At 46.8% G+C, this 23,620-nt stretch overlaps 1 protein-coding gene across 1 annotated transcript in view; it reads right to left on the bottom strand.

Annotated features, from left to right (window-relative positions):
- Positions 1-23,620, bottom strand: part of LOC147698447 (serine/threonine-protein kinase Nek3-like) — a 172,592-nt gene that overhangs the window by 85,486 nt on the left and 63,486 nt on the right. Inside the window, exon 7 of the mRNA XM_086935034.1 lies at positions 11,246-11,332. Coding sequence (XP_086791160.1) covers positions 11,246-11,332 — 87 coding nt within the window. The remainder of the gene's footprint in view (positions 1-11,245; positions 11,333-23,620) is intronic.

Below are 23,620 nucleotides of genomic sequence, written 5' to 3'. Positions count from 1 at the left end.
ATGGGGTCCCTTGAGACGGCGAATAAGCCTCAAGAAACTACAACTGAGCACCAGACAGGGAGGCCTTGGTGTACCAGACCTACGGGGTTACTATTACGCAAGCCAGTTGCAATGGCTGTCACGATGGGTGGCGGGTAAGAATTTACACGAGATTGATCTTATACAGGACCAACTAGCATGTGGAGAGCTGCACTCCCTTCTGTTGCCCTGAGCCAAGATCCCTCGAGACTGCCACCCCCTGCTGCATACTGCTTTACTGTGCTGGCGAAAGGCGTTGGCATACACGGCAGGGACCACACCCTATGCAGATAACATTCCCCTGTTAGGGCTCCCAACACCGCAAGGACGTCTGACACAACGCAGGTTACAACCTTGGGCAGAGGCGGGAGTGGATAGAGTGGGTGACCTGTTTGGGGACGACACACTGCTGGATCACGCCTCCTTCGCGCAGTCAACAGGAGCCCCACTGCGATTGTACCTCCTACATGCCACAGTGACACACTACGTGCGACGCACATGGGCCCCACAGCGCACCAAACAAGAACAACATGAACTAGTGCATCTCCTTCATTATATGGGGTCAGGGGAACACTTAGTAAGATGGCTCTAAGCGGGCATTAGGGAACACGCTGCTCTACCTCTTACTACACTCAGGGACACCTGGACACCTGGACTCTAGACACGGGAGAGGCTATGACGGACGGGGCCTGGAAGATTGTCCTAGAACATCATAGGAGGGTATCCAGAAACGTCAAATTCAAATTCATACAGGCTATGATACTGCACAGGGCATATCTCGCCCCCCAAAGGCTCCATAAGATGTTCCCTGCTTCCTCCCATAGTTGTCCCCGATGTCAGGGGGATGAGGCCGATCTCCTCCATATGCTGTGGACATGCCCGAGAATACGCAGCTACTGCCTGCACACGGGACGCCGAGTCGAGCAAGAAGAGGGGTGCGGATCAATGAGGGCAGCGGAGTGAACAGATTGTTATTCGGCAGTGGATAAAGAAGGTGAAAGATAAGGTGGTTTGGACATTGAGATACAAGACGAGTGGAGTTCGTTTTTGGAGCATATAGATAGAAGTGCAGAGATTACAAATTCAAGGATACTATTCCCTCCGCTAAGCTAAAGTGCAGAGATTAATGCGTTCAAGCACCCCAGTAAGAAATTCAAGGCAGTTTCAAATTGAAGATAAGCCCTGACTAAGCCGGGAGGTATTAAATAACCTCGGCGAAACGCGTTGGTTGGGATTGGATCTGAATTTTAAAGGAATAAAAGAAGATAATCTGCATGGGAGATTCTCTGGATGTCTTTTTAAATGGACTAAGCTGAATTTGGGCTATCACATGTGGAGTGCTTCAATTCTTGTGAAATTAGATAGAGGATGTGGACCTAGAACTCTCACAGGAGAATACCACATGACCAGATAGGGTGGAGAGCAAAGGAACTACAGAGTAGGGATATAACCGCTGAATGTACAGGTTAGCCAGCCGCACGCAAATACAGTTTCTGGACAGGATAAGGTAACCATGCCAAGGAATACAGTGCCTAAACAATGGAGAAGCTGGGAGACGTGAAGGGTGGGGTGGGAGTTGGGCGGGACAGGGTTAAGTTACGAGGCACAATGTAATGCAAATGCAACACGATTATTGATGTAATAAACTTGAGTCAACTTGGGCTTAATGTACAATTGGGAAAGATTACATGTCAATTAGCCAAAAGTTAGAGGGAGAAAACAAGAAAAGACTGATGGATGATAATGTGAACAAATGTAAAATGTGATATTTGATGCAGTCACGAATAAAGAGTTTTTTTAAAAAAAGTGTGTAAAGAGCTCGTTCTGCTACAGAATCAGGTTGAAGGAAGAACACAGTGTCTGCTTTTCATCTTAACCAATCAGCTAAGTTACCTACGGATGAATTTTGGGTTGGTGCGAAGAACTACCCTATCTTTAAGAAGCTGAAAGAAGGGTTCTTCTAAGGTTAACGCCTGAAGCTCACCGACTCTCCTTAAAGAAGTGATTGTAATGAGGAAGGCAACCTTCCATGAAAGGAACTGTTAAGGACAATTGTGTAATGGTTCAAAAGGTGGACACATGAGTCTTGTAAGTACAATGTTGAGATTCCATACTGGTGCCCGAGGTATTCTGGGTGGTATTACTCTTTTTAAGCCTTCCATAAAGGCTTTAATCACAGGGAATATGAACAAAGATAAATGCTGTCTGTTACATTCTAGACCTACAGCAATCTAATTTAGCTTACACATCTGTTCGATTGCACCTTGCAGCAGTGGCTGCATATCTGAAAAACAAACACTGTTTTAAACCGAAGCATCCAGAGGATTATTCTTGTCAGTATTACAAAACATAAATTGTTTCCATTTTGCTTATAACAAGCTCTGGTAGTGGGCTTTTTTGCTTCTTCTAGAATAGTCATACAGTTTGGTGGCAAATGTAAGTACCCAAACTCTAGGACTTCAGGAGCCAAATTGCTAAGTTGAGCTCCTTGGGGTTTGGGTGTCTGATTCCTCCATGGTTCTGAGTGAGAAGGTTGGAATTGAGGTGAAGCTTTTGATGTGGAACTACTGAGAGTTCCAGAATTGAGGTGTACCATGGTTGACGGGCCCATGTGGGAGCTATCAAAATCAGTGTGAGAGCTGTTTGCCTGAGCTCTTGAACCAGAAACGGAAGGAGTGGAAGAGGCAAAAAAGCATAGGCAATTATCTTTGACCAATTGATCCATAGGGCATCGCCTCCAGGTTCCCACACACTCGCTCCGAAGGCAAAGTTTGGGCATTTTCCATTGTCCTCTGTGGCGAACAGATCTATTTGTGGGCATCCCCATTTTTTAAAGTATGGAAGGAGAACTTGGGGATGAAGTTCCCACTTGTGTATTTGCGGTCTCCTTCTGCTGAGGAGATTGGCAATTTGATTGTTGACACCTGAAACGTTTCATGCCAGAAGATGAATTGTGTGATGAATTGCCCAGCTCTAGATGGTCTGAGAAAGGTGTGACAGCTGAAGACAGTGTGTTCCCGCTTGTTTTTGTATATAGTACATAGCTGCCATGTTGTCTGTGCGAACTAGGACAACTTTGCCTATGAGATAAGACTGAAAAGCTGTGAGTGCTAGAAATACTGCTAGAATCTCTAGATAGTAGATTTGGAGATGTTTGTGCTCGTTGTCCCAGAGACCTGGAATTGTGTAATTGTGGAGATGGGCAAACAACCTGTAAGAGATGCGTCTGCTGTTAGCACGATCTGTGGAACAGGGTCGATGAAAGGCCGTCCTTTTGATACGTTTTGTGGATTCCACCACTGCTGAGTGTGATGGGTGTAGCTGTCTACTAACATGAGATCTGTTAATTGACCCTGTGACTGATTTCACTGCCATGCTATGCATTCTTGTAGAGGACGCATGGGTAGTCTTGTATGAGGCACTATTGCAATGCATGAGGCCATCATTCCTAGCAGTTGCATAAAGGTTTTGGTTGGCAAGGTTTGATTGGCTCGAAACTGTAATACCAGAGTTTGAATATTGCAAATTCTGGCTGTAATGGGAGAGACTAGAGCTGTGTGAGTGTTGAAAGTCGCTCCCAGATAATATTGTATTAGTAAAGGCTGTAGATGAGACTTTTGTGCGTTGACAGTGAAGCCCAATTGGTGAAGTAGGTTTAGCGTGGTTTGAGTGTGTTGTAAACACTTTTGGTATGTGCTGGCTTTGATGACCCAGTCGTCTAAGAACTGGAAGACGTGAATTAGTTGTCTTCTGAGATGAGCTGTCACTACTGCTAGACATTTGGAAAAAACTCTGGGAGCAGTGGTTACTCCGGATGGGAGTACTTTTAATTGACAGTGTTTGCCTGCTATTAGAAATCTAAGATATTTCCGATGAGCTGGATGGATTGGAATGTGGAAGTATGCGTCTTTTAAGTCTAGTGTTGACATAAAATCACCTTGCTGCAGAAGTGGAAGCACCTGTTGAAGCATTACCATATGGAAATTTTCTGACATTATGTACTGGTTTAACTGTCTGAGATCCAAAATTGATCTCAAGGAGCCGTCCTTTTTGGGGATTAGGAAGTAGAGAGAGTAAACCCCAAAACATTGGTACTGTACTGGAACTGGCTCTATGGCTCCCTTTTCCAAGAGAGATTGCACCTCTTGTTCGAGTAACTGTAAGTGGTCTAATGACAGTTTGTGAATGTGAGGTGGAATATTTGGAGGATTGGTGGTAAGCTCCAGGCAATAACCATGTGTAGGAGAGTAGGGTCTGCAATCCTATGATCACCCCAGATTTTTGCTTTTTGCTTCACTGGTTTACGACTTCTCTGGCTGTGGGCCTGCTAATCAGACCCACAGCCTTGCTGTTCTCTCACTAAATTGGTACTGGGCCACCTTATCAGACCCTGTAACTCAGGGCATAGGTGTACCCAGGGCCTACCAGGGGCTGCAGCATGTATTATGCCACCCCTGGCTGGCCATCTAAATCTGACACAACTGGCTGCACGACAGCTGGGGCAAGGTGGTGTAATCACCCTTTGCTTTAGATATAGTATACCTATATCTAACCCTAAAATGGACACACAGATTCCTATCAGTCACTCCTATGGCAGGCCTTGACAATCCTGAAGGCAGAGTGCTCGGAATCGTGTGAGATGGTGCTCTGGCATGAGCTGAGCCTGTTTGCAGCTTGCGGAACCAAGTCCTAATAGCTGTTCCATGATAACGCATACCATATACTCTTAAGTGCATTATAATCCTCGCGGTTATATGCTATCTTTGGTATCGCTTTATCAAAACATGTCGAGTAAGGTGTCATACGAATTGGAATACTAACCCCTCGCCAATTCTGGCGACGGGGTTAGCATTCCACCCTTCTAGAGAGACACGACATGTATGTAACTGTGAACCCCGGTTAAAGTTAACTCAAGCCTCAGCATCACAAAATGGATGCTGCCACCACAGACACAAGTCTGACCCCCTGCAGCTGGGAGTCCTTCCAGCGAGGGGAGCTTGGACAAAGGGTTTCCTGTCAGGGGCGGTGCTAGCACCATCCCAGACAGGGTTTTGTGTATCCTGGGTAGGCAGGGCTTTAGAGGAAGGTGACTGCAAGTGGCACCCCGGTGCTCACTATGCATCTGCCGGCTAGAACCAGTTCAAGGGGCACACCAGCCCCTGAGCTGGGGAAAGTCCGGCATGGGAGAGGGGTGTAACCCCCCTTCCTGGTCCCACCCATGGGCAGGAACTAGTCGCGTGCCAGCCCCTTTTCCTAGTATAAAGATAGGAGCGGGCCCCCTTCCAAATTAGATCATCTTTGAATCCTGAAACTACTTTCTACGAAAGGAACTCAAGACTTCTTCCTAAGATTTCTCCCTTGTGACTAAGGAGTAGTCACCCTGCACCCGCAGGCACCACCTAAGAACACTGCGGTTTGCTGCACGTCCTTCCTCCGGAATCCGACCGACCAGCACGACGAGACCCGGCTTCCCTGGCACTCTGACCTCTACTTACCTCTACAGCTAAGCTGAGAACCGTAGGTGCGACGAGACCTCGAGGGACCGGCCATCATCAGAACTGCACGACTTCTATCCAGCACGACCGCCGAGGGATCCTCGTGTGAGTGCTTTGGGGTCCGAGAAGTCCCAACCCTGAGCAGCTCCAGCACCGAAGTTCAGCCCTCCAGCATCCACCAGATCTGCGTGGGACCCTTCTGCTTTTTGCTGCTCACCGCGTTGTCTGGCTACTAGCCCGCTGGCTTGTGGCCTTCCCGACGACGACCGACGACAACAACACTGCTGGTCTGGTTGCTCCAGACTGGCCCTTGCTCCCTTCCAGAAAAGGAGCACCCCGGACCCTCCTGGTCCACTCCAGACGCCATTTTAAGTCCACCGCGTGGGCTTGAATTTGCCAAGACTTGTTGCCCCAATCCTGGGTCCAGCGACGTCGACAGCAGCAACCATCGTGGGACAGCTCGCACCTCCGTCCTGGTCGCCGACAACGCCTCCTGGTCCGTGAGACTGCAGAGCCCAGCGTCGCCCACTCACCTGGTCGAGGTGACTCCATCCGGTGCCATCCTGGTGCCCAGCTAATCACTGGCTAGTGATTCAGAACTTGGTCCCCTCTGCTTACAGGTGTCTTCCATCTTCAATCCAGGCTTGGATCCACCGAACAATCTTCACTGGTCGCCTGCCAGCAACTTCTTCTTTCAGGATCCATAGACTGCAACGAGGATTCCCGACGTCTTTTCAGACCTATGCAGCCGCAGCCCCTGGGCTAGGTAACTTCGGCATTTCGGTGCCCCAGCATAGCCTCACTATCCAAGGGTCCAGATCCTTTTTCGTTTTCAGCCTAACTAGTCGGATTCGTCCGATATCCTTAACTTTGCTTTTACTAGCCTCCATAGACTTTGTCCCGCATGAGAGTGCACACTCTGCACCCGAGTCCCCTAGGCCTCCTGCTAGTAATCTGAAGGTTCAGTAGTCAAGTCCTAGCGATTCCAAAGCCTATTAGTACAGTACTTCCCTGCTAGTAATTTCGCATTCCACTTTTGTAGTATATGGTTTTCCGTGCCCCTCGGGCATTTGTGTAATTGTGCAACTTTAAGTATTTTCGTAAGAGTTTTGTTGTGTGCTTAGTACCCTGTCCTCATAAAGAGTACAGGGCTGTTGTGATCTAAATAAATACACTGTTTATTTTCATAACACTTGTGTGGTGTCCTTTCACTTGGTGTTCAAGGGGTATATGTGATGGTATAACAGCTGGCTTAAAACGCCCTCTAGAGTCTAGCCTAAAGACTGCTCTTGTCCATGCTACTAGGATAGCTGGTCTATCGGTTGACTTACAACCAATCATCAATAAGGGTTGTTTGGACTGATACATAGTGATCACTAGAATAGTGAGCACTGCATATCAGGCCAACTTCTCACACCATGTTGGATAAGATCTATCACCCACCCATTCGTAGGATGTTATGGATTGCCAAATGGGGAGAAACTGTTGAAGTCTTCCCCTGACAAGTGTTTAATAATAGGGGGGAGATGTGGGCAAGTCATGTTTTTTTGGGAGAAGGGGGGACACGCGCTGAGGAAGCCCTAACCCTACCTTTGGAATTGTTCCCTCTATACCCTCCTCTATAAAAACCTTTAGAGGGAGAGGATTGGTTGTTGCCTTTATAAGAGGAAGCATTCGGGTCTCAGGATGTGGTTTTGGACCCTCCTCTGTAAAAGGAGCAGCAAAAGGAACTTCTATTTGATGGGGATTGGAGCACTCCCATGGACTATGCCACTTATGTGCTCTTTTTACATTTTTTTAAAGCCTGATAGACTTCTGGATCAAACAAGTATCGCTCATCAAAAGGTTTTTTTTAAATGGACTGCTGAACCTCAGGTTTAAACCCAGAAATCCTAAGCAATGCATGCCTTCTGAGGAGAATGCTGGTATTTATCTCCCTAGTCGCAGTGTCAGTAGCATCTAGAGCATATCTGATAGTTCAGGAGGGCAAACTAATTTCTAACTATTCTAACTCTTGTGCTTTATTTTTGTGTTCGTCTGGGAGATACTGGAGCAATTGCTCCATCTGGTCTCAGTGTGCCCTGTCATACCTAGCTGGTAGGCCCTGTGTATTTGCAATGCACTTGTTGTTAGCGGCTTGAGCGGCTACTCGCTACTCATTTCCCAGAGGCATCTATAAGTTTAGAGTCTGGGGGAGATGCATTACCTGAAGTTTGTGAATTAGCTCTTTTACAAGCATTGGACACTATCAAAGGATAATTACCTCTCGACTCCCTAGTAAACACAGGATCAGATGGAGAAGGTTTATACTGGTTATCGACTCGGAGTTAAAATACGTGCTCGCACAGGGTCTTTGTAAATGTCATCTGCATGCCTCATCATGCCCTTTAGCACAGGAAGTGTTTGACTTGAGCTGTGTGTGGACCCAAGTGTCTCCAATAAAAAGTCTTCTTCTAAGCACTCTTTATGTAAGGCCACCCCATGATACTCTGTTGATCTAGCAATTATTTATTGATTAGCCACATAATCATCTGTTGGTGATAGCTTTGCGGGGTAAAGCTCTAGGTCAGTAAACACTGGAGGGTCAATGGTATAATCATTCCATTGATCTACAGGTAAATGAGTATCTTCTTCATCAACATCATCCCTTTCAGGCTGTGTATGTGAAGATCCCCGGTGTGTTATGTGTAAGGGATCTTGAATTGGTAAATGTGGAGAAGACGGTGGAGGGGATTGCAGTGCAAGATAAGTAGGGCTGGTAGCAATGTCCTTTTTCTTCAGAGGGATTTTATCTGCACGGTACTCTGAAGGAAGTCCGCATTTGACTGGTGTTTTAGCCGAAATATGTCCTGAATCAGGATGGATATAAATCTGTTTCTGTTTAGGATCCAATTTATCCTTGAGAACACCTAAAATAGGTTTGGGAAGCTCAGAGAGGCTGTCTTTTAATTTCTGCCCCAAAATAAATTTGCTTTTAGGAGCAAAAGGTTTCAGCTCCGAAGCATGATTTTGTTTTGGAGCAGAGGGTTTCGGGTCCAAACCAGATTTGTACTTGGAACCCAAGTATTTTGGCTCCAAACCAGATTTGTCCTTGGAGCCGGAGGGTTTTGGCTCCGAACTAGATTTTGGCCAACTCGATCCCGAGCCGGAAGGCTTGACGATTTGTTTCGGTGCAGAACCAGAAGGAGGGGCCTCAGAAACATTGTCTCGGTGCCAACCTTTGACAGAAGGCAAAGGTGGTGCCGTAGCCTTATGTTTTTTGGAAAAGGTTTTAGGGAGCAAGGGGTCTTCGGTACTCAAGGCACCCTGTCCTGGAGACACATCTTCGTCCTCTTCCTCTTCATGCTTCGATTCTTCGCCGAAGATATCCGGAGTTTGTTGAATGCTTTGATGTTGCATTTCTCGTTGTCGAGCCCGACGATCACATAGATCACATAGAATGTTCTTCGACCAAAATGACTTACAGGCATTGCTGTCTTCCTACTTTTGCTCTGGTGAGAGGCACAAGTTACAAACTTGATGTAGGTTGGTACGAGGGTAATTCGATCAGCACTGGAAAGACTTCTTCGAAGAAAAACAACTTGCAAACATCTGGACCCAACATAGAGGGCAAAGCATGTGTATCTACAGCACACATGCCTTGAACAATTTTTTTAAAAGAGATTGTTTTCATGTTCAATATTCATCATTAATTAGCACCCAAAAGTATTTTTTTACAGATTTCTTGTTTTTGAATTTGTTAATATGGTATTTTGTTATTGTGGTTCCATTAATGTTAACGTAATGTTTGAGGAAATATATGATGGTCATGCTAAAATATTGTGGTAAAGGTTCCAGTTGATCCTCTCAATGCACGTGTGGTTAGAAGCCTTATACACCTATGGAAACAAACTAGAGGAGAGGGAGGAAATGTTTGACAACAGCATTTTACGTGTCTGCTTGGAAATAAGGAGGCACATACAGTGGCCCTAGATACATCAAATACTGCCCAATTGCTAAAGGAAAAGTGGCAAAATGTTACTTTTGTGTATGGTGCTATAGAACCTTGCACCAGCCCCGACTGTCACTTTTGACACCCCAATCTCTTCAGTTCATCAAAATATCAGATTGTTTAAGTATCTCAGCGGAAGTGAAGAAATCACTCCAAAACATAACTGTGAAATGACCTCATCTAGAAGGTAAAAAGTATGCTATACGTCCAGGAAAATATGAGGCATGAGAAGTGTAGCAGGAGGGTTGGAAAGCTTTAACAATCTAGGAAATCTATGAGCTCTAACGAGCTATGGGCGGAATGGGGAGATGGTAAAGATACAGTTTCTGCCATTTGAAGTCACATCAGGAGTAATTAGAAGAGCGTTGCCCTAAATCCAAGATAACCCATAGGAGCATAAGATCCTTGATGTGATGAGGAACCTGATGGCAGAAACATGACAGGGCTGTCCTTAACAACTAAATCACAACAAGAGGGACTTGCCTAGGCAGTAACAATTGCTCAAGTCCATATGACAAAGGGATGGAGAGGAAAGTGATCAAAACCTTTTTAGTAAGATGACAGAGCATTAGTAATGCCTTTTATGATGAGCACAACAAAACCTTGTTTGGGCTTTAGGTGTCGTAGATGTCATTCGGCAAAAGCATTATTGAGAACTGTTGTATTGAGATGGCCAAAGGTGTACCATGCATATCCAGTGAATCAGAGAACAGTAAGCACTACAGCAAACGGAAGTGCCTGTGAGAATCATATATCCAACTAAGAAATACAAATTCAAAAACAACTAGGATTGGGCAAACTAAGAGCCCAGTAACTGACTGTTGGAAGCACTCCTGAATGTAATGGACCGAACATAAACATGTAATAAGAGACTTGATTACAGAATCCACAGCAGAAAAACATCATAGAAATGTAAATAATTATAATAACTTTAATACATGTTTTGGTAGACTTGGGTATCTCTGTGGCATGATGCCATCCTCACCATGGAAGCGGTAAGTGCTTTAAGTGGTATCACAAAATTAAGCAAGTACAACATCACATTTGCTGCAAATAGTTGAAACAAATATCACAAGGAAGTGGCCAATGTATCCTTGCATTGCTTCTACAACTGATTAACGATGTTATGTAAAAAAAACTCTTATATTGATTTGTTACAAGAAGGATTTCTTACATTAGACCAACTCTTCATAATAACAAATGATCCATAGCACCGACATTGCACAACCACCAGCTGCAATACGAAGCAGTCAACACACAGATTAGGGATGAAAAGTTAACAAATACTATATTTGTAATTAAAACAATTTCTTAGAGGTGCATATGGTTACCATAGTTTCTAAAACGTACGTTCATTCCCAGAGAATTTTCTTAAAGTCTTGGGTCAAACGAGTCAGGATGCTACTTCTGAGAGGAATTCACTCCAACTAATGTTCCAAGTCCTTGTTTCCCCTGACATAGGGATTAATGAAGGCACCCAGCCTTCGTAACCTAAAAGAAGCTACCTAAGAAATTCATGCAACCACAATCCTTTGGCTACCATGCACACAATCTAACTAAGTGATGAAAACAGCTTCATCGAAATGAGATGGAACAATCAAAATTGATCTTAAAAGACCTAAACAACATGCCCTAATTCCACAAAGACATGGCTGCACCTTATCAGCAGAAGTGGAGTGTAACTGACTTATACATTTTATATTGGCCCATAATAAAATAACACATACCTTTCATCACATACCTTTTATTGTTGTATGGTGTGTTTTCCCAGATTTCTGGAGGCACGTAGTAAGGTGTTCCAACATATGTACATGCCAATGCTTTTGGACTAATAGGAACAAGAGATGTAAAGAAAATGCCATCACTGCTACTGTCTTCTATAACGTTTTGTGAATAAAAACACATCCTCAGTAGTTACAAGTGCAAAGAAAGAAAAAGAAGCCTGTGTCCGATTTCAAATGTACCTAGAGACTCTGAATCTCAGACGAAATAACTTTATTTGGCATGTGAATTGCTTGCAGAATGAAATTGCACTTTCAGGCTGTCCACGTATAGGAAAGTGTCCCTTTTTGCATGGTTATCACACACAAACACAGGGCCCTGTACCCCCCTACAAAGTCCATTCTTAGACATTGTAAGTGTAGTAAAGCCATAAAGAGTATATGGTCTGGGAGTTAGTCATTACCAACTCCACAGCTCCATACTGGCTTTACTGAAAACTGGGAAGTTTGGTAGAAAACTTCTCAGCACAGTAAACCCACACTGATGCCAGTGTGGCATTTAATGTAAAATGCACTCAGAGGGCATCTTAGAGATGCCGCGTGAAAATTGACCAGCTCTGGTGTGATTCCTTAATAGCTGCCCGCCATTTGCCACCACCAGACAGGTTTCTGGACCTCTGGGTAGAGAGCCTGCACTCTCTGGGTCCAGATACAAAGCCCATACTGGGCAGAGGTGTCATGCCTCCTCCCCAAGAATGGGCTGGGTCCACAAAACGGGAAGCTTCAAAGGCCTGCAGTATTTGACCGCTTTGCCGGCCATTCTCTGCCCTCAGCAATGGGCTCCCATCGGTTCTGGCTCCCACTTTGGGCGGGAGAATTGGTGAGAAAACCAAGCTAGGAAGGAAGGTGTGCCCACGTTTACCTACCCCACGCTTAAGGTGGGGGAGTCAAAGTGAAGCACACATATCAGTCCCCTCCATCTTGTAGATGAGGGAACTCCGCCAATTAGGAAGAGGCTCATGCCCCCTCCCACTGGAGGGTGGCATAATATGGGGTGTACCCTCCCCAAGGTAGGAACCCATTGGTCATGACCTGCACACCCCTTTAACTCCCCTAAACGTAGTATTTAGGGGTGACCCTGAACCTTGCCTCCTCAGATTCAAGGAAGAAAGAAGGACCGAAGAGCCGTGCTGATCCAGGAAGAAGAGGACACCAACTGCCTTGGCCCCACCGCTACCAGCCTGTCCTGTCTACGACCTGACTACAGAAAGAACCCCGGCGGGTCCAGAAGCCAGCAACCCCCTGAGCCTGGAGAACCTGCCCTGCAACCTTCCCACAGACTCTGTGCTTGAGCTAATACATTGCTCACGGGAGACAGACTCACCTCCAGAATCTGAATACCGGTGTCTCCGCGATTCTACACCCAACACCCACGACCTGAGTTTGAGTGGCCCAACACCCCAAGGAGGTCTCCCCAGTAATCCTGACCTGGGATCTGGTGATCACCGACCTCCCTCAAGCCTCAAGACGATGCCTGCAGCCTCAACCTAAGGGTCCACCCGACCGCGACCGGAGATGGTAAGAGGAACCGATGCCAGAGGACTCCCCTGCACCGACGCCCATGACCTTAGGTGGCAAAACTTACAGTGTCCAGGCATCCTCCAAAAACCCAACTTACCTCCATCTCCAGCTGGTGGTCGCCTTCAGGAAGCCTCCCTGCCTGAGCCTAAAGCCACTTCCTGAAACCGAAGGTCTCCATTTAAAATGACAGGGTTTTATGGTGCAACTTGAGTGCCCTTCTAGACCTTGGAGAACCTTGGTCCTAACCCCTAAAACTCCCCCCTGTAAATCGAGTACTTACCTTCAAACCCGATAACCATTTTTCTCCCTTAGGAACATTTTTGGGCTCAAAATCTTGTGTGGATCTGTTAAATGTATGGACAAGAGTGAACTCAATTGCAAAGTATCAAAAGTCATACTTACCTTGTATTGCATGAACGTATGGTGTTGTATCTAGACATACCACCCGAGTACTCAAAGTAATAAAAAAGTGATATAAAAATAATCTGAAAATAATTACTATGCAATTCTAACTGCATTTCAACGTCATACAAACCTGTAACAACTGAAAATTCAACCACAACTGCACTTCCTTAAACAGTCTTCCATTTGAAAGTGTATTTTACCTACTTGTGGTAAGTCCTGCTTGGTTCTAAAAAAAGCCCTAAGTTTATCTTTTTTTATACATACCTAACTGGTCTGGATTCTGTGTGTGTGTGTGTCTGTGTGTGTGTGTATATCAAGCATTTATTGTATTTACTAAGGCTGTCAACTAAATCAACTAGTCTCTGGTCCCACCCACGCTGTAGGCCACTAACTAGACCCCGTTTTTTCTAATATTCCATCCCTGACTGTTAGTCCTCCTAGTCCTGTCTGTTGGACTGATCATTTCTTGATTTCGGTGTCCCTTTTGGCTCCTCTACCCCCAATTAAGTTGCCCAGAAATCCTCATATAAGCGCCCTTGGCGTAAATCGAACCTCATGCAATTCCACGCCCATCTCGCTCTAAAATTGCCCAAGTTACCTACGGATCCAGATGCGGCTTATAAAATCTTGTGACTGGATTCTCCAAGTGCTGGACTCTCTTATCCCGGCCAATTGGTCTACGTGCCGTACTTCTCCTGCCAATTCTTGGTTTTCCGACAGACTGTCTGTTATGCGTAAAGCATGTAAAAAGCTGGAACGGGCATAGAGAAGGGATTATGATCTGCCGGCTAAGAGATGTTATCAGACGGCCATCAAAGGGGTATCATCAGGCCATACAGGCTGAGCAGGCTGCTTACTTTGCTAAGGAAATTCAGTCTAGTAGTTATCCTACCAAATGCATTTTTAAAATACTTAATGACTTTAAACTCAGGAAACCTCCTGTGGCCTCTATGATCATGTCTAACCAGCACTGTGAGGACCTTGCCACTTTTTTTGTAAAAATAAGTGGAGACTACTTATAAGTAATTTCCTCTGGCCCCTGTCTGCCCGAGATCCTGTATCCAGACCCTCTACCGTTTACACTCTTACGGCTTTTCCTCATGTCGATCAGGATGAGCTTCGTCTGCTCTGCAGCTAAATTAAATCTGGCTCCCCTGAAGACCCTCTTAAGCCGGACCAGTTTTTTTAAATCTCTGCCTGTGGTCTTGGCGCCTCTGTGCCAGTTGATTAATACCTCTCTCTCCACAGCAACGTTTCCGAGGCAATGGACACAGGCTATGGTAGGTCCCCTTCTCAAAAAGCCATCGCTGGATCCAGCAAAATTAGAAAACCTCCGCCCAATTTCTCTTCTACCTTGGGCAGCTAAAATCGCTGAGGCACATATTAACACCAGCCTTACAGCGTTTTTGAACACCAACGGCATTCTGGATCACATGCAAAATGGTTTCCACCCAGGGCACAGTATGGATACAGCACTCCTTGCTGTGACTGAACATCTGTGGACTGTTCTTGATGCGGGCACCACCGCGGCACTGATCTTGTTAGATCTCAGTGCCGCTTTCAACACTGTACCCCACCAGATCCTTTTAAATTGTCTCGAGGAGGCAGGAATCGGTGGTTCTGCCTTGGAATGGTTTAGATCTTTCCTTTCTGAAAGAACTTTTCAGGTGTCTGCTCTGCCTTTTCTTTCCCGTGTTCAGTCTATAGGCCAGGGTGTGCCACAGGGCTCTGCCCTGAGTCCCGTATTTTTTAACCTGTACCTACAACATCTGGCAGTGATAGCCAGGGACAGGGGCCTCTCCATTGTCTCTTACGCCGACGACACGTAGTTATTGGTGGTTCTCTCTGACGATTCTACGCAGGATGCTCCTAAATTTAAGAAGCGGGCGGTCGCGGAGTGGATGACCGCTAACTGCCTCCAGCTTAATGCTAATAAATTGGAGGTGTTGTTGGTGGGTAAAAACATCAAACTTTGGAGTGAGAACTGGAGGCCCAACACCCTGGGGAGCGCTCCGTCCCCTAAGTCGGCTGTGAAAAACCTAGGGGTATGGATGGATTCAAACCTCAGTTTTCAGGACCACAGCAAGAAAATAGCAGGCACGTGCTTTGGTCTACTAGGAGGACTGAAACCCCTTTTGGGTTATTTTGACCCATCCACTAGACAACTGATGGTCCAGGCAGCCATATTGTCTTGGCTTGACTATGCCAATTCGCTTTTTTGGTGGGTGAATAAAGCTGAGATCATGCGCCTCAAAGGGTCCAAAATGCAGCTGCCAGAGCTCTTCTAGGACTCCTGAGAAGACGCCCCATTTTGGGTGCAATCTGGCGACTACACTGGCTGCCTGTGGCCAAGCTCATAGAATTTAAAGCTCTATGCCTGGCCTTTAAAATCTTGAAACTCTCGTCCCCGTGTATCTTGACTGACGTATTGGTACCATACACACCCACGCACCATCTGGGCTCTATGGGGTCGTGTCTAGCTCTTGTCCCATGGGTAAAATGCTTACGTGCTGGGGGACGATCTGTCCGCTGTCTAGCTCTTCACTGAGGCTGCTGTTGCGCTATACAAGTTGGACTAACATAACATACCATAACCCCACCCCCATAGCTTGGTGGTCCAAGCTTCCACTTCTCGTGACACATTCCCTTCCATACCCGCAGACAGGGAATCCAAGAGGCTGGAGAATTTCGGAAAGAAAATTTTGAACACTGCATGCCTCTTGGGCTGTTACTCCCATTCCATATGGGATATGGTAGTGCAAGTGCTGCCTAGAGTTTTGGAGGAGGACTGGGCTCTAATCTCCCAAGCTATATCAGATGGGAGGGATGCAGCTAAGTTCGCCATCAGATGTGACTTGGACACGACAGACTCGCTAGGCAGAGCGATTTCCACGACGGTGGCAGTTCGTTGCCACGCCTGGCTGAGAACATCTGGTTTTTAGGGGGATGTCCAGGTTAACCTCCTGGACATGTCCTTTGATGGCTGCTGTCTCTTTGGAGACAAGGCAATGCTGCCCTTCAGTGCTTTAAGGACTCGTGGACCTTGGCCAAGTACTTGGGGCTCACTACCACCCCCAGGGCTTCATCGGATTTCTGCTCCTTTCATGGCTACAGAAGGGGCTATCAGCCGTGCCAACTCTACCCTGGCCAGAGGGCCCCTCAAGTTAAGCAACCTCTGCGGGGCCATGGTCACGGTTCACCCCAGCCGCGAGGGTCAGGGAACCAAAAGTCAAGCCAAGTCACCATCCCCTCCTCCACCGCAAAACCTTCCTAGTCTGATCCCCCAGGATCACTCTTGGCTAGTCGGTGACTGAAAATGCCATAAGCTCCACCACTGGTAAAACATGACATCGGACAGGTGGGTGTTGAAAAACGTTCAAAGGGGCAACTCCCTCCCCTTCGAGACTACCCCTCCATCTATGGCTCGGCTGATGGGGGATCACCTTGCCTTGCTCTGGAAGGGAGTCTCAACTACAAGAGAGTTATAGAGAGGGTTCCCGGGCCCGAAGTAGGCAGTGGTTGCTATCCCCGCTACTTCCTGGTCCCAAAGAAGGGCGGAGGCCTTCGTCCTATCCCAGACCTCAGAGCCCTCAATTACTAACTCAAAACACACACGTCTCAGCCTCTCTGTCTCTCTTTCATCAGAGTTGTTCTGGACACAGTGCAGTTTTGGGCATATCCTCCTGAGTAGCTAGTCCGGGATATAGGGGCTATGATACCAATGTTTCAGCCTCTATCACGGGTTTCGGTGAGAATTGCCCTGAGGCTGCTGGGCCTCATGGCCGCCGGCATCCTGCTGGTGGATCATTCCAGATGGCATATGCAAGCTCTGCAGTGAGAGCTAAAGTTCCAGTGGGCGCAGCATCAGGGGAATCTTTCCGACTACATCCAGATCTCGGAGAGAACTGCACAACAACTGCAGTGGTGGTTAGCGAACCAAGCTTGGATCAGAGGCAGATCCCTCTCCCTCCCCAACCAGACCTCACAGTAGTGACATGCGTCATGGGGCGGCCATCTTGGAGAGATCAGAGGAGTCTAGTCTCTGGCGGAGTCTGAGCTCCACATCAACTTGTTGGAGCTCTGTGAGATCCGCCTGGAACTGAAAGCATTTCTTCCCTCTCTCAAAGGGAAGGTTGTGCAGGTGTTCACAGACAGCATCACTGCCAAGTGATACAGCAACAAACAGGATGGGGTGGAGTTGTGGACCCTATGTCAAGAGGCATTTGGCCTCTGGACATGGCTGGAACATCAGGGCATGTTCCTGGTGGTTCAACACCTGGCAGGATCTCTGGACGCCAGGGCAGACAAACTCAGCCGTCGGTGCATGGTAGATCATGACTGGCGTCTTCACTCATAGGTGGTGCAAGGTCTCTTTCATCGGTGGGGAGAGCCTTCGTTAGATCATTTCACCAAAGAAGAGAACGTGCAATGTCAGCAATTCTGCGCATTTCCAAGGCTCAACGATGCCTTTCGTCACAAGTGGAGTTGCGGCCTCCTGTATGCCTTTCCACCTGTACCACTTCTGCCCCGAGTGCTGAAGAAGATCAAGCACCACCGATCAGAGGAGTCTAGTCTCTGGCGGAGTCTGAGCTCCACATCAACTTGTTGGAGCTCTGTGAGAGCCGCCTGGAACTGAAAGCATTTCTTCCCTCTCTCAAAGGGAAGGTTGTGCAGGTGTTCACAGACAGCATCACTGCCAAGTGATACAGCAACAAACAGGATGGGGTGGAGTTGTGGACCCTATGTCAAGAGGCATTTGGCCTCTGGACATGGCTGGAACATCAGGGCATGTTCCTGGTGGTTCAACACCTGGCAGGATCTCTGGACGCCAGGGCAGACAAACTCAGCCGTCGGTGCATGGTAGATCATGACTGGCGTCTTCACTCATAGGTGGTGCAAGGTCTCTTTCATCGGTGGGGAGAGCCTTCGTTAGATCATTTCACCAAAGAAGAGAACGTGCAATGTCAGCAATTCTGTGCATTTCCAAGGCTCAACGATGCCTTTCGTCACAAGTGGAGTTGCGGCCTCCTGTATGCCTTTCCACCTGTACCACTTCTGCCCCGAGTGCTGAAGAAGATCAAGCACCACCGATCAGAGGAGTCTAGTCTCTGGCGGAGTCTGAGCTCCACATCAACTTGTTGGAGCTCTGTGAGATCCGCCTGGAACTGAAAGCATTTCTTCCCTCTCTCAAAGGGAAGGTTGTGCAGGTGTTCACAGACAGCATCCTTTCTGTCCCCTGTCTTCGGCAGTGGGCCCCGAGGTAGCAGTTTTTGAAATTAAAGTACTACAAGACATTGCTAAAATTGAATCAGAAAATACAGACATGAAATATAAAAACATGACAAGTGATGTTTGGGAGGCTGTTAGAAGTTTACAGGATAATCATTCCCTGACCATCAAGGCAGCTGATAAGGGGGGTGCGGTGGTTGTTTTGAACTCCAGGGATTATGATATTGAAGTCATGAAATTATTGGGAATTCGCACCGACTACCAACCCCTTGCTCGTGATCCCACGCAGGATTTACTTAAAACGATACGTGAAATGGTGGAAAAAGCCAAAGAGAACAAATGGATTTCTGTGAAGGAGGCGGAGTTTCTGGTTAATGACACCCCCAGAACTCCGGCCTTCTACATACTGCCTAAAGTGCATAAGCCAACACGCCCGCCCCCCGGGCGCCCAATTGTTTCGTGCATTCAGTCTGTGCTTGAACCTCTTTAGCAATATGCAGATTTTTTTCTGCACGAGTCAGTTATTAATCAAAAATCTTTTATAAAAGATACGACTGAGGTTCTCAACATTCTTAAGAATATACGCTTCGATCCGACAAGTGAGTACCTAGTGACATTGAATCATTGTACACCTGATCCCCCAGGACGCTACGCTGGTGGCAGCAGCTCCCGCCCTGGGAGAACAGGAATGGTTCTGCAACGCACACAATCCTTTGTGATGCAGTGTGTCGAACTGCACATTAGGTGCATTGTAAATACTCTCCCTTTGTAAATCGTTCAGTAGAATCACGCAACCACCCGTAGCACTGTACTTAAACTGTATAGCACTTCCTAGCCCTGTATAGCACTGTAGATAGAGACTCTCCTTCCCTCTCACGTCCTATCACTCAGTGCACATTCTGCCTCTCGACTTCCGTCCTGTTTCCAGATCCTGACCCGACCCTACCTTCCCCTCCTCACTGTCATTTCTTCCCTCTCACTTGTACCCGGGTGCTGGTGAACGGTTCTAACCTACAAAGTCCGATGGGACTAACGGCTCCTTTATTTTTGTTTTCTCTCCCGGAACCTCCTAGGACCACCCAGACCCGAACAGAACCAGCTCTCCGCGTGTCCCGGACCAGAGCCCATCCATCGTTCAGAGGAGCTATTTTGTGTTCATTATATAAAGACCCTTACGTACTCTGTGTATCCAGTGGGAGAAAAATAAACAAACATTGCCCACTACATACGGCCTCCGCGCTTGATATTCCGGTCCGCCAGTCCCCCACGTCCACAAGAAGATCAAAAGTGTGACCCTGAACTCAGGAAAAGAGTGGTTTTTAAATCACTTTAGCAATTGTAACACCACGAATGTGCTCTACCGGTTATGCGGTGAATGTGGTCTGCAGTATATTGGGTTAACATCTCGCAAGATCAAAATCAGGGTACAAGAGCACCTCAGTATCATCCGAGCAGGGAAGTTAACCACCAAGTTGGTACAACATTGTTTCAATGAAAAACACAGTTTTACATGGGTAGTGCTCGAAAGGGTCTTGGCTACACAGAATATTGAACAGATTTTACTGTCTAAGAAAGCTAGATGGATTTATTAGGAGAGAAGTGATAGGTGGGATTGAAAGAAGTTATCGAATGGAACAGGGTTAAATAGCTCTTCCCTTCCCATGTCATTCGGATGCTCCTTGGTGTGTGCCGTGTCTGCCTTGTCTGTTTCCTTCCTTTGAACCATCAGGAAGTGAGTTCGAGTTAGTTCTGTACCTGGCTGGTCATGGCTCACAAAGGCTGTATCAAGATAAAGCTTTACAATAAGACACAGGATAATTTCCTTCGGCTTTTGTTCCGTGAATACACACTTATCACTACCTTTGATGGCCGGTTCTTAGTGTTTTTAGCAGGGATCTGCACCAGTTTAGATGGTTTGAAAATGAATGGCGAACTTTATGACCTCTCAGTGATTAAGTATAACCAGCTTAATGAGTTTGTGCAGGGTAATCTCAACTATGCGGGGACGCCTGACACAAAACTATATTTGGAAGAAAAAGATAAAAACAATGTTTTCAGACTAAACATTTGTTAATAAATGCAGTTTTTCATATTTGGTTGGTCTTTAGCAAAGTGGTTTTACCATAACGAAGGCTTTCTGTCCCAATTCAAAATGGCGGCCGCTGTTTTGCCTACACAGACGTTGCGTGATGGTGATCACGTGACGCAGCAGGATCACCTGACCGGCAATAAATTCACGGCCGGGAGACACCACAAACACGGAAGGAGACCGAGCGCTCCGTGAGGCCTCGATGGGTGAGGAGCCGGGGGTTCCGTGTGTTGTTTGTTTGTTGTTCTCTGTCACGTTGGGCACTGCACAGTCCCTCTGTGTAAAGATCGCACAACAGAACAGAAGGGATCGACACAGTAAAGGGGATACATCCGGGACAGGTAGTGCGAGGACGACATTGTTATAGTTGGTAACATGCAGCATTGAATGGGAACAAAGTAATTTCCTTTGTGTTGAAGGCGGTTGGTTTGTTGTGGCAGTTAATGAAGGCAGTTCAAGCAAACTTTTCAAGTTGGGGACCAACCAGGGCAGATTTTCACAGATTGACACTGATTTGGAAAAAAAGTCGACATTGAAGTTGTTGGGTCACACGCATCAATATGTATTGTTTGACTGCACAACAATTTTTTGAATTTCTTGAATTTTCAGATTGATAAGACGACCGTTGGGTCTATCCTACAGAGGACTCACAGAGGTCACTGAGATCATCAGGGAGACTCTGGATGTCGGCGGGAGGGCCATGTTGGTCATGTTAGACCTATCGGCGGCCTTCGACACCGTCCCCCATAGGGCGCTCTTAGCGAGGCTTTATGACATCGGCCTTAGGGGGACGGCGCTCAGGTGGTTCACATCTTTCCTTGAAGGCCGCCGCCAGACGGTCTGGGTTTCCCAGAGCTCTGCCGAGATGCTGCCACTGGGAGTTGGGGTTCCACAGGGTTCTGTGTTGAGCCCCACGTTGTTTAACATCTTTATGTCCCCTTTGGCGGCCTTGGTGGAAGCATATGGGGCCCAGATCGTCTCCTACGCCGACGACACGCAACTCCTCTTCACATGCGGGAAAGACCAGGAGTTTGATGGAGGGAGAATTCGGGACTGTCTCACATTGGTCTTTGACTGGTTCCAACGGAACAGTCTAAGGGCCAACTCAAGCAAGTCCGAGGTCCTATTCTTCGGTTGCGTTGCCGATCCGGAGTGGCAGCACTGGTGGCCGTCCGACATGAGCCCTCCTGCACAGTCTTCCTTGGTGGCTAAAAATCTGGGTGTCAAGCTGGACAACCAGCTGTCGCTGCGAACACATATTCTGGGTCTGGCTGGCACCTGTTATGGAATTTTGAAAATGCTCCGTAAATTCCTGCCCCTGTTGTCTGAGGAGTACAGGCGTATGACTGTGCAGGCTCTCGTCGGCTCTAGGCTAGACTATGCTAATGCCCTCTTTCTAGGCCTCCCTGATTACCTAGTTCAGCGCCTACAGGTGGTACAGAACTCTGCCGCCCGGGCTATCTTTGGCCTGCGTAGACGAGCCCGAGCCTCCGGGCTGCTACAGGCGCTACACTGGCTGCCTATCCGGAAGCGGATCCAGTTTAAATCCCTGACCTTGATGCACAAAGCCTTGTTTGGATCAGGGGCTGGATACCTGCGGCGGAGACTGGCCTTTTATCGACCAGTCCGCTCCTTGCGTTCGGAATCCCTTTACAAAGCGGTGGTCCCTCGGGTGAGGAAGGCCCGCACGGGAGGGCGCTCTTTCAGCTGCAAAGCTCCCCAGCTGTGGAACTCGCTTCCTCTTTCGCTGCGCAGCACTGCCAATTTGTTCCAATTCAGGAAGAGCCTGAAGACCTGGCTTTTTAATCTTTAGGCTGTTCTTACTGTTTCAGTTTCAGTTCTTTTCCTATTCTTTTTGCTGTGTTGTGTTATTTTTATTCTGAGTTGCAGGTGGAAAGCGCCGGGACACTCTTTTCGAGTAGCCGTGCGCTATACAAGAGCGTTATAACATAACATAACATAACAAATTGTGTACTCCTGCAGCTGGTATGAGAGACTTTTGCTGACAGAGGGTAACTACAAAGTTTTTAATGTGTTTAGAACGTCTGGAGCTGTAAGAGGTGCAATACGGGCGCATCTAATGTGTTTTTGGATGGTTTTCCTTTTCATTCCATTCTCTATTTGGCAGTAAAAAAAGAAAAGAAACAAGTGTCCAACAGAGGTGCTGTGACAGAGAGTCTGGCCCTGAAGAATTTGCCGCAAGTTCACAGGCAAAGAAACATGTTGGCAGTGGATGTGGGTATGCGATATTAGCTACCTTCCCCCCCTTTTTTAATTCGACATAACACATCTAGGATAAAAGAATAAAGGTTTGAGAGAAGTGTGTGTGTCGATTTTAATCACTTTCTGTCAGTTGTAAGTGAGGCTGTTGCTCACTAATTTGCACTTATTCACTTCTAATTTTGTGTTTTGGACGCCTTGAGACCCTTGCGGGTGAGTAGTGCGCTATACAAGTATCAATTTACATTTACATTTTCTTTCTTTTGTCATTATGTTTTTGGGACGAAATGACAGCCGATGATGAGGAAAAGTGCCTAACCTGGTGAGTACCTACCAGTTACCCCGTTGGTGGTGCGCCTGTGAGGTGTCATTTCGTCTTGCACACATTTTTCTATATATTAGTGATTTGACACGTGGATATTAGGAAGTATGTTTATATTCTTCTTCCTTTTTACTGTCAGTTGAGAATTGAGAGAGGTTTTAAATTAAGGGCGACAATTGTTCAGACCCTCAAGTTTAGATATAAAAAGGGTAGTGTAGCGGGAGACTTTGATGCAAGACATTCTCCGCTTTGGAACAGAAATGCTTAGTCTGCCTAATGAGACAGGGTTTTGTGTGTATTAATGCTGTTTGAGTGGAGGGCAACCCTGCCGTAGTTTTCCCTCTGGGCTCCTTACTGAAATATATGCATTAAGTGGCAGCCAATGAAGAGACTTACAATGTGTGCATCAAGTTTATATCTCTCAAGATTCAGGAAACTCTATATTTGTGCGAATAGGTGTCCTTGTTGTTCCCTCTTAACTTGCCGAAAATTAGTAGCATGCCAGGGCCTTTCTTGGGTGAAACAAAAATCAACTTTACTTCTACCTCA

The sequence above is a fragment of the Lissotriton vulgaris genome, chromosome 8 (genome assembly GCF_964263255.1).
Source record: "Lissotriton vulgaris chromosome 8, aLisVul1.2, whole genome shotgun sequence".
Lineage (NCBI taxonomy): Eukaryota > Metazoa > Chordata > Amphibia > Caudata > Salamandridae > Lissotriton > Lissotriton vulgaris.
The sequence above is the reverse complement of the archived record's forward strand: the minus strand, read 5'-3'. Positions and strand labels throughout refer to the sequence as shown.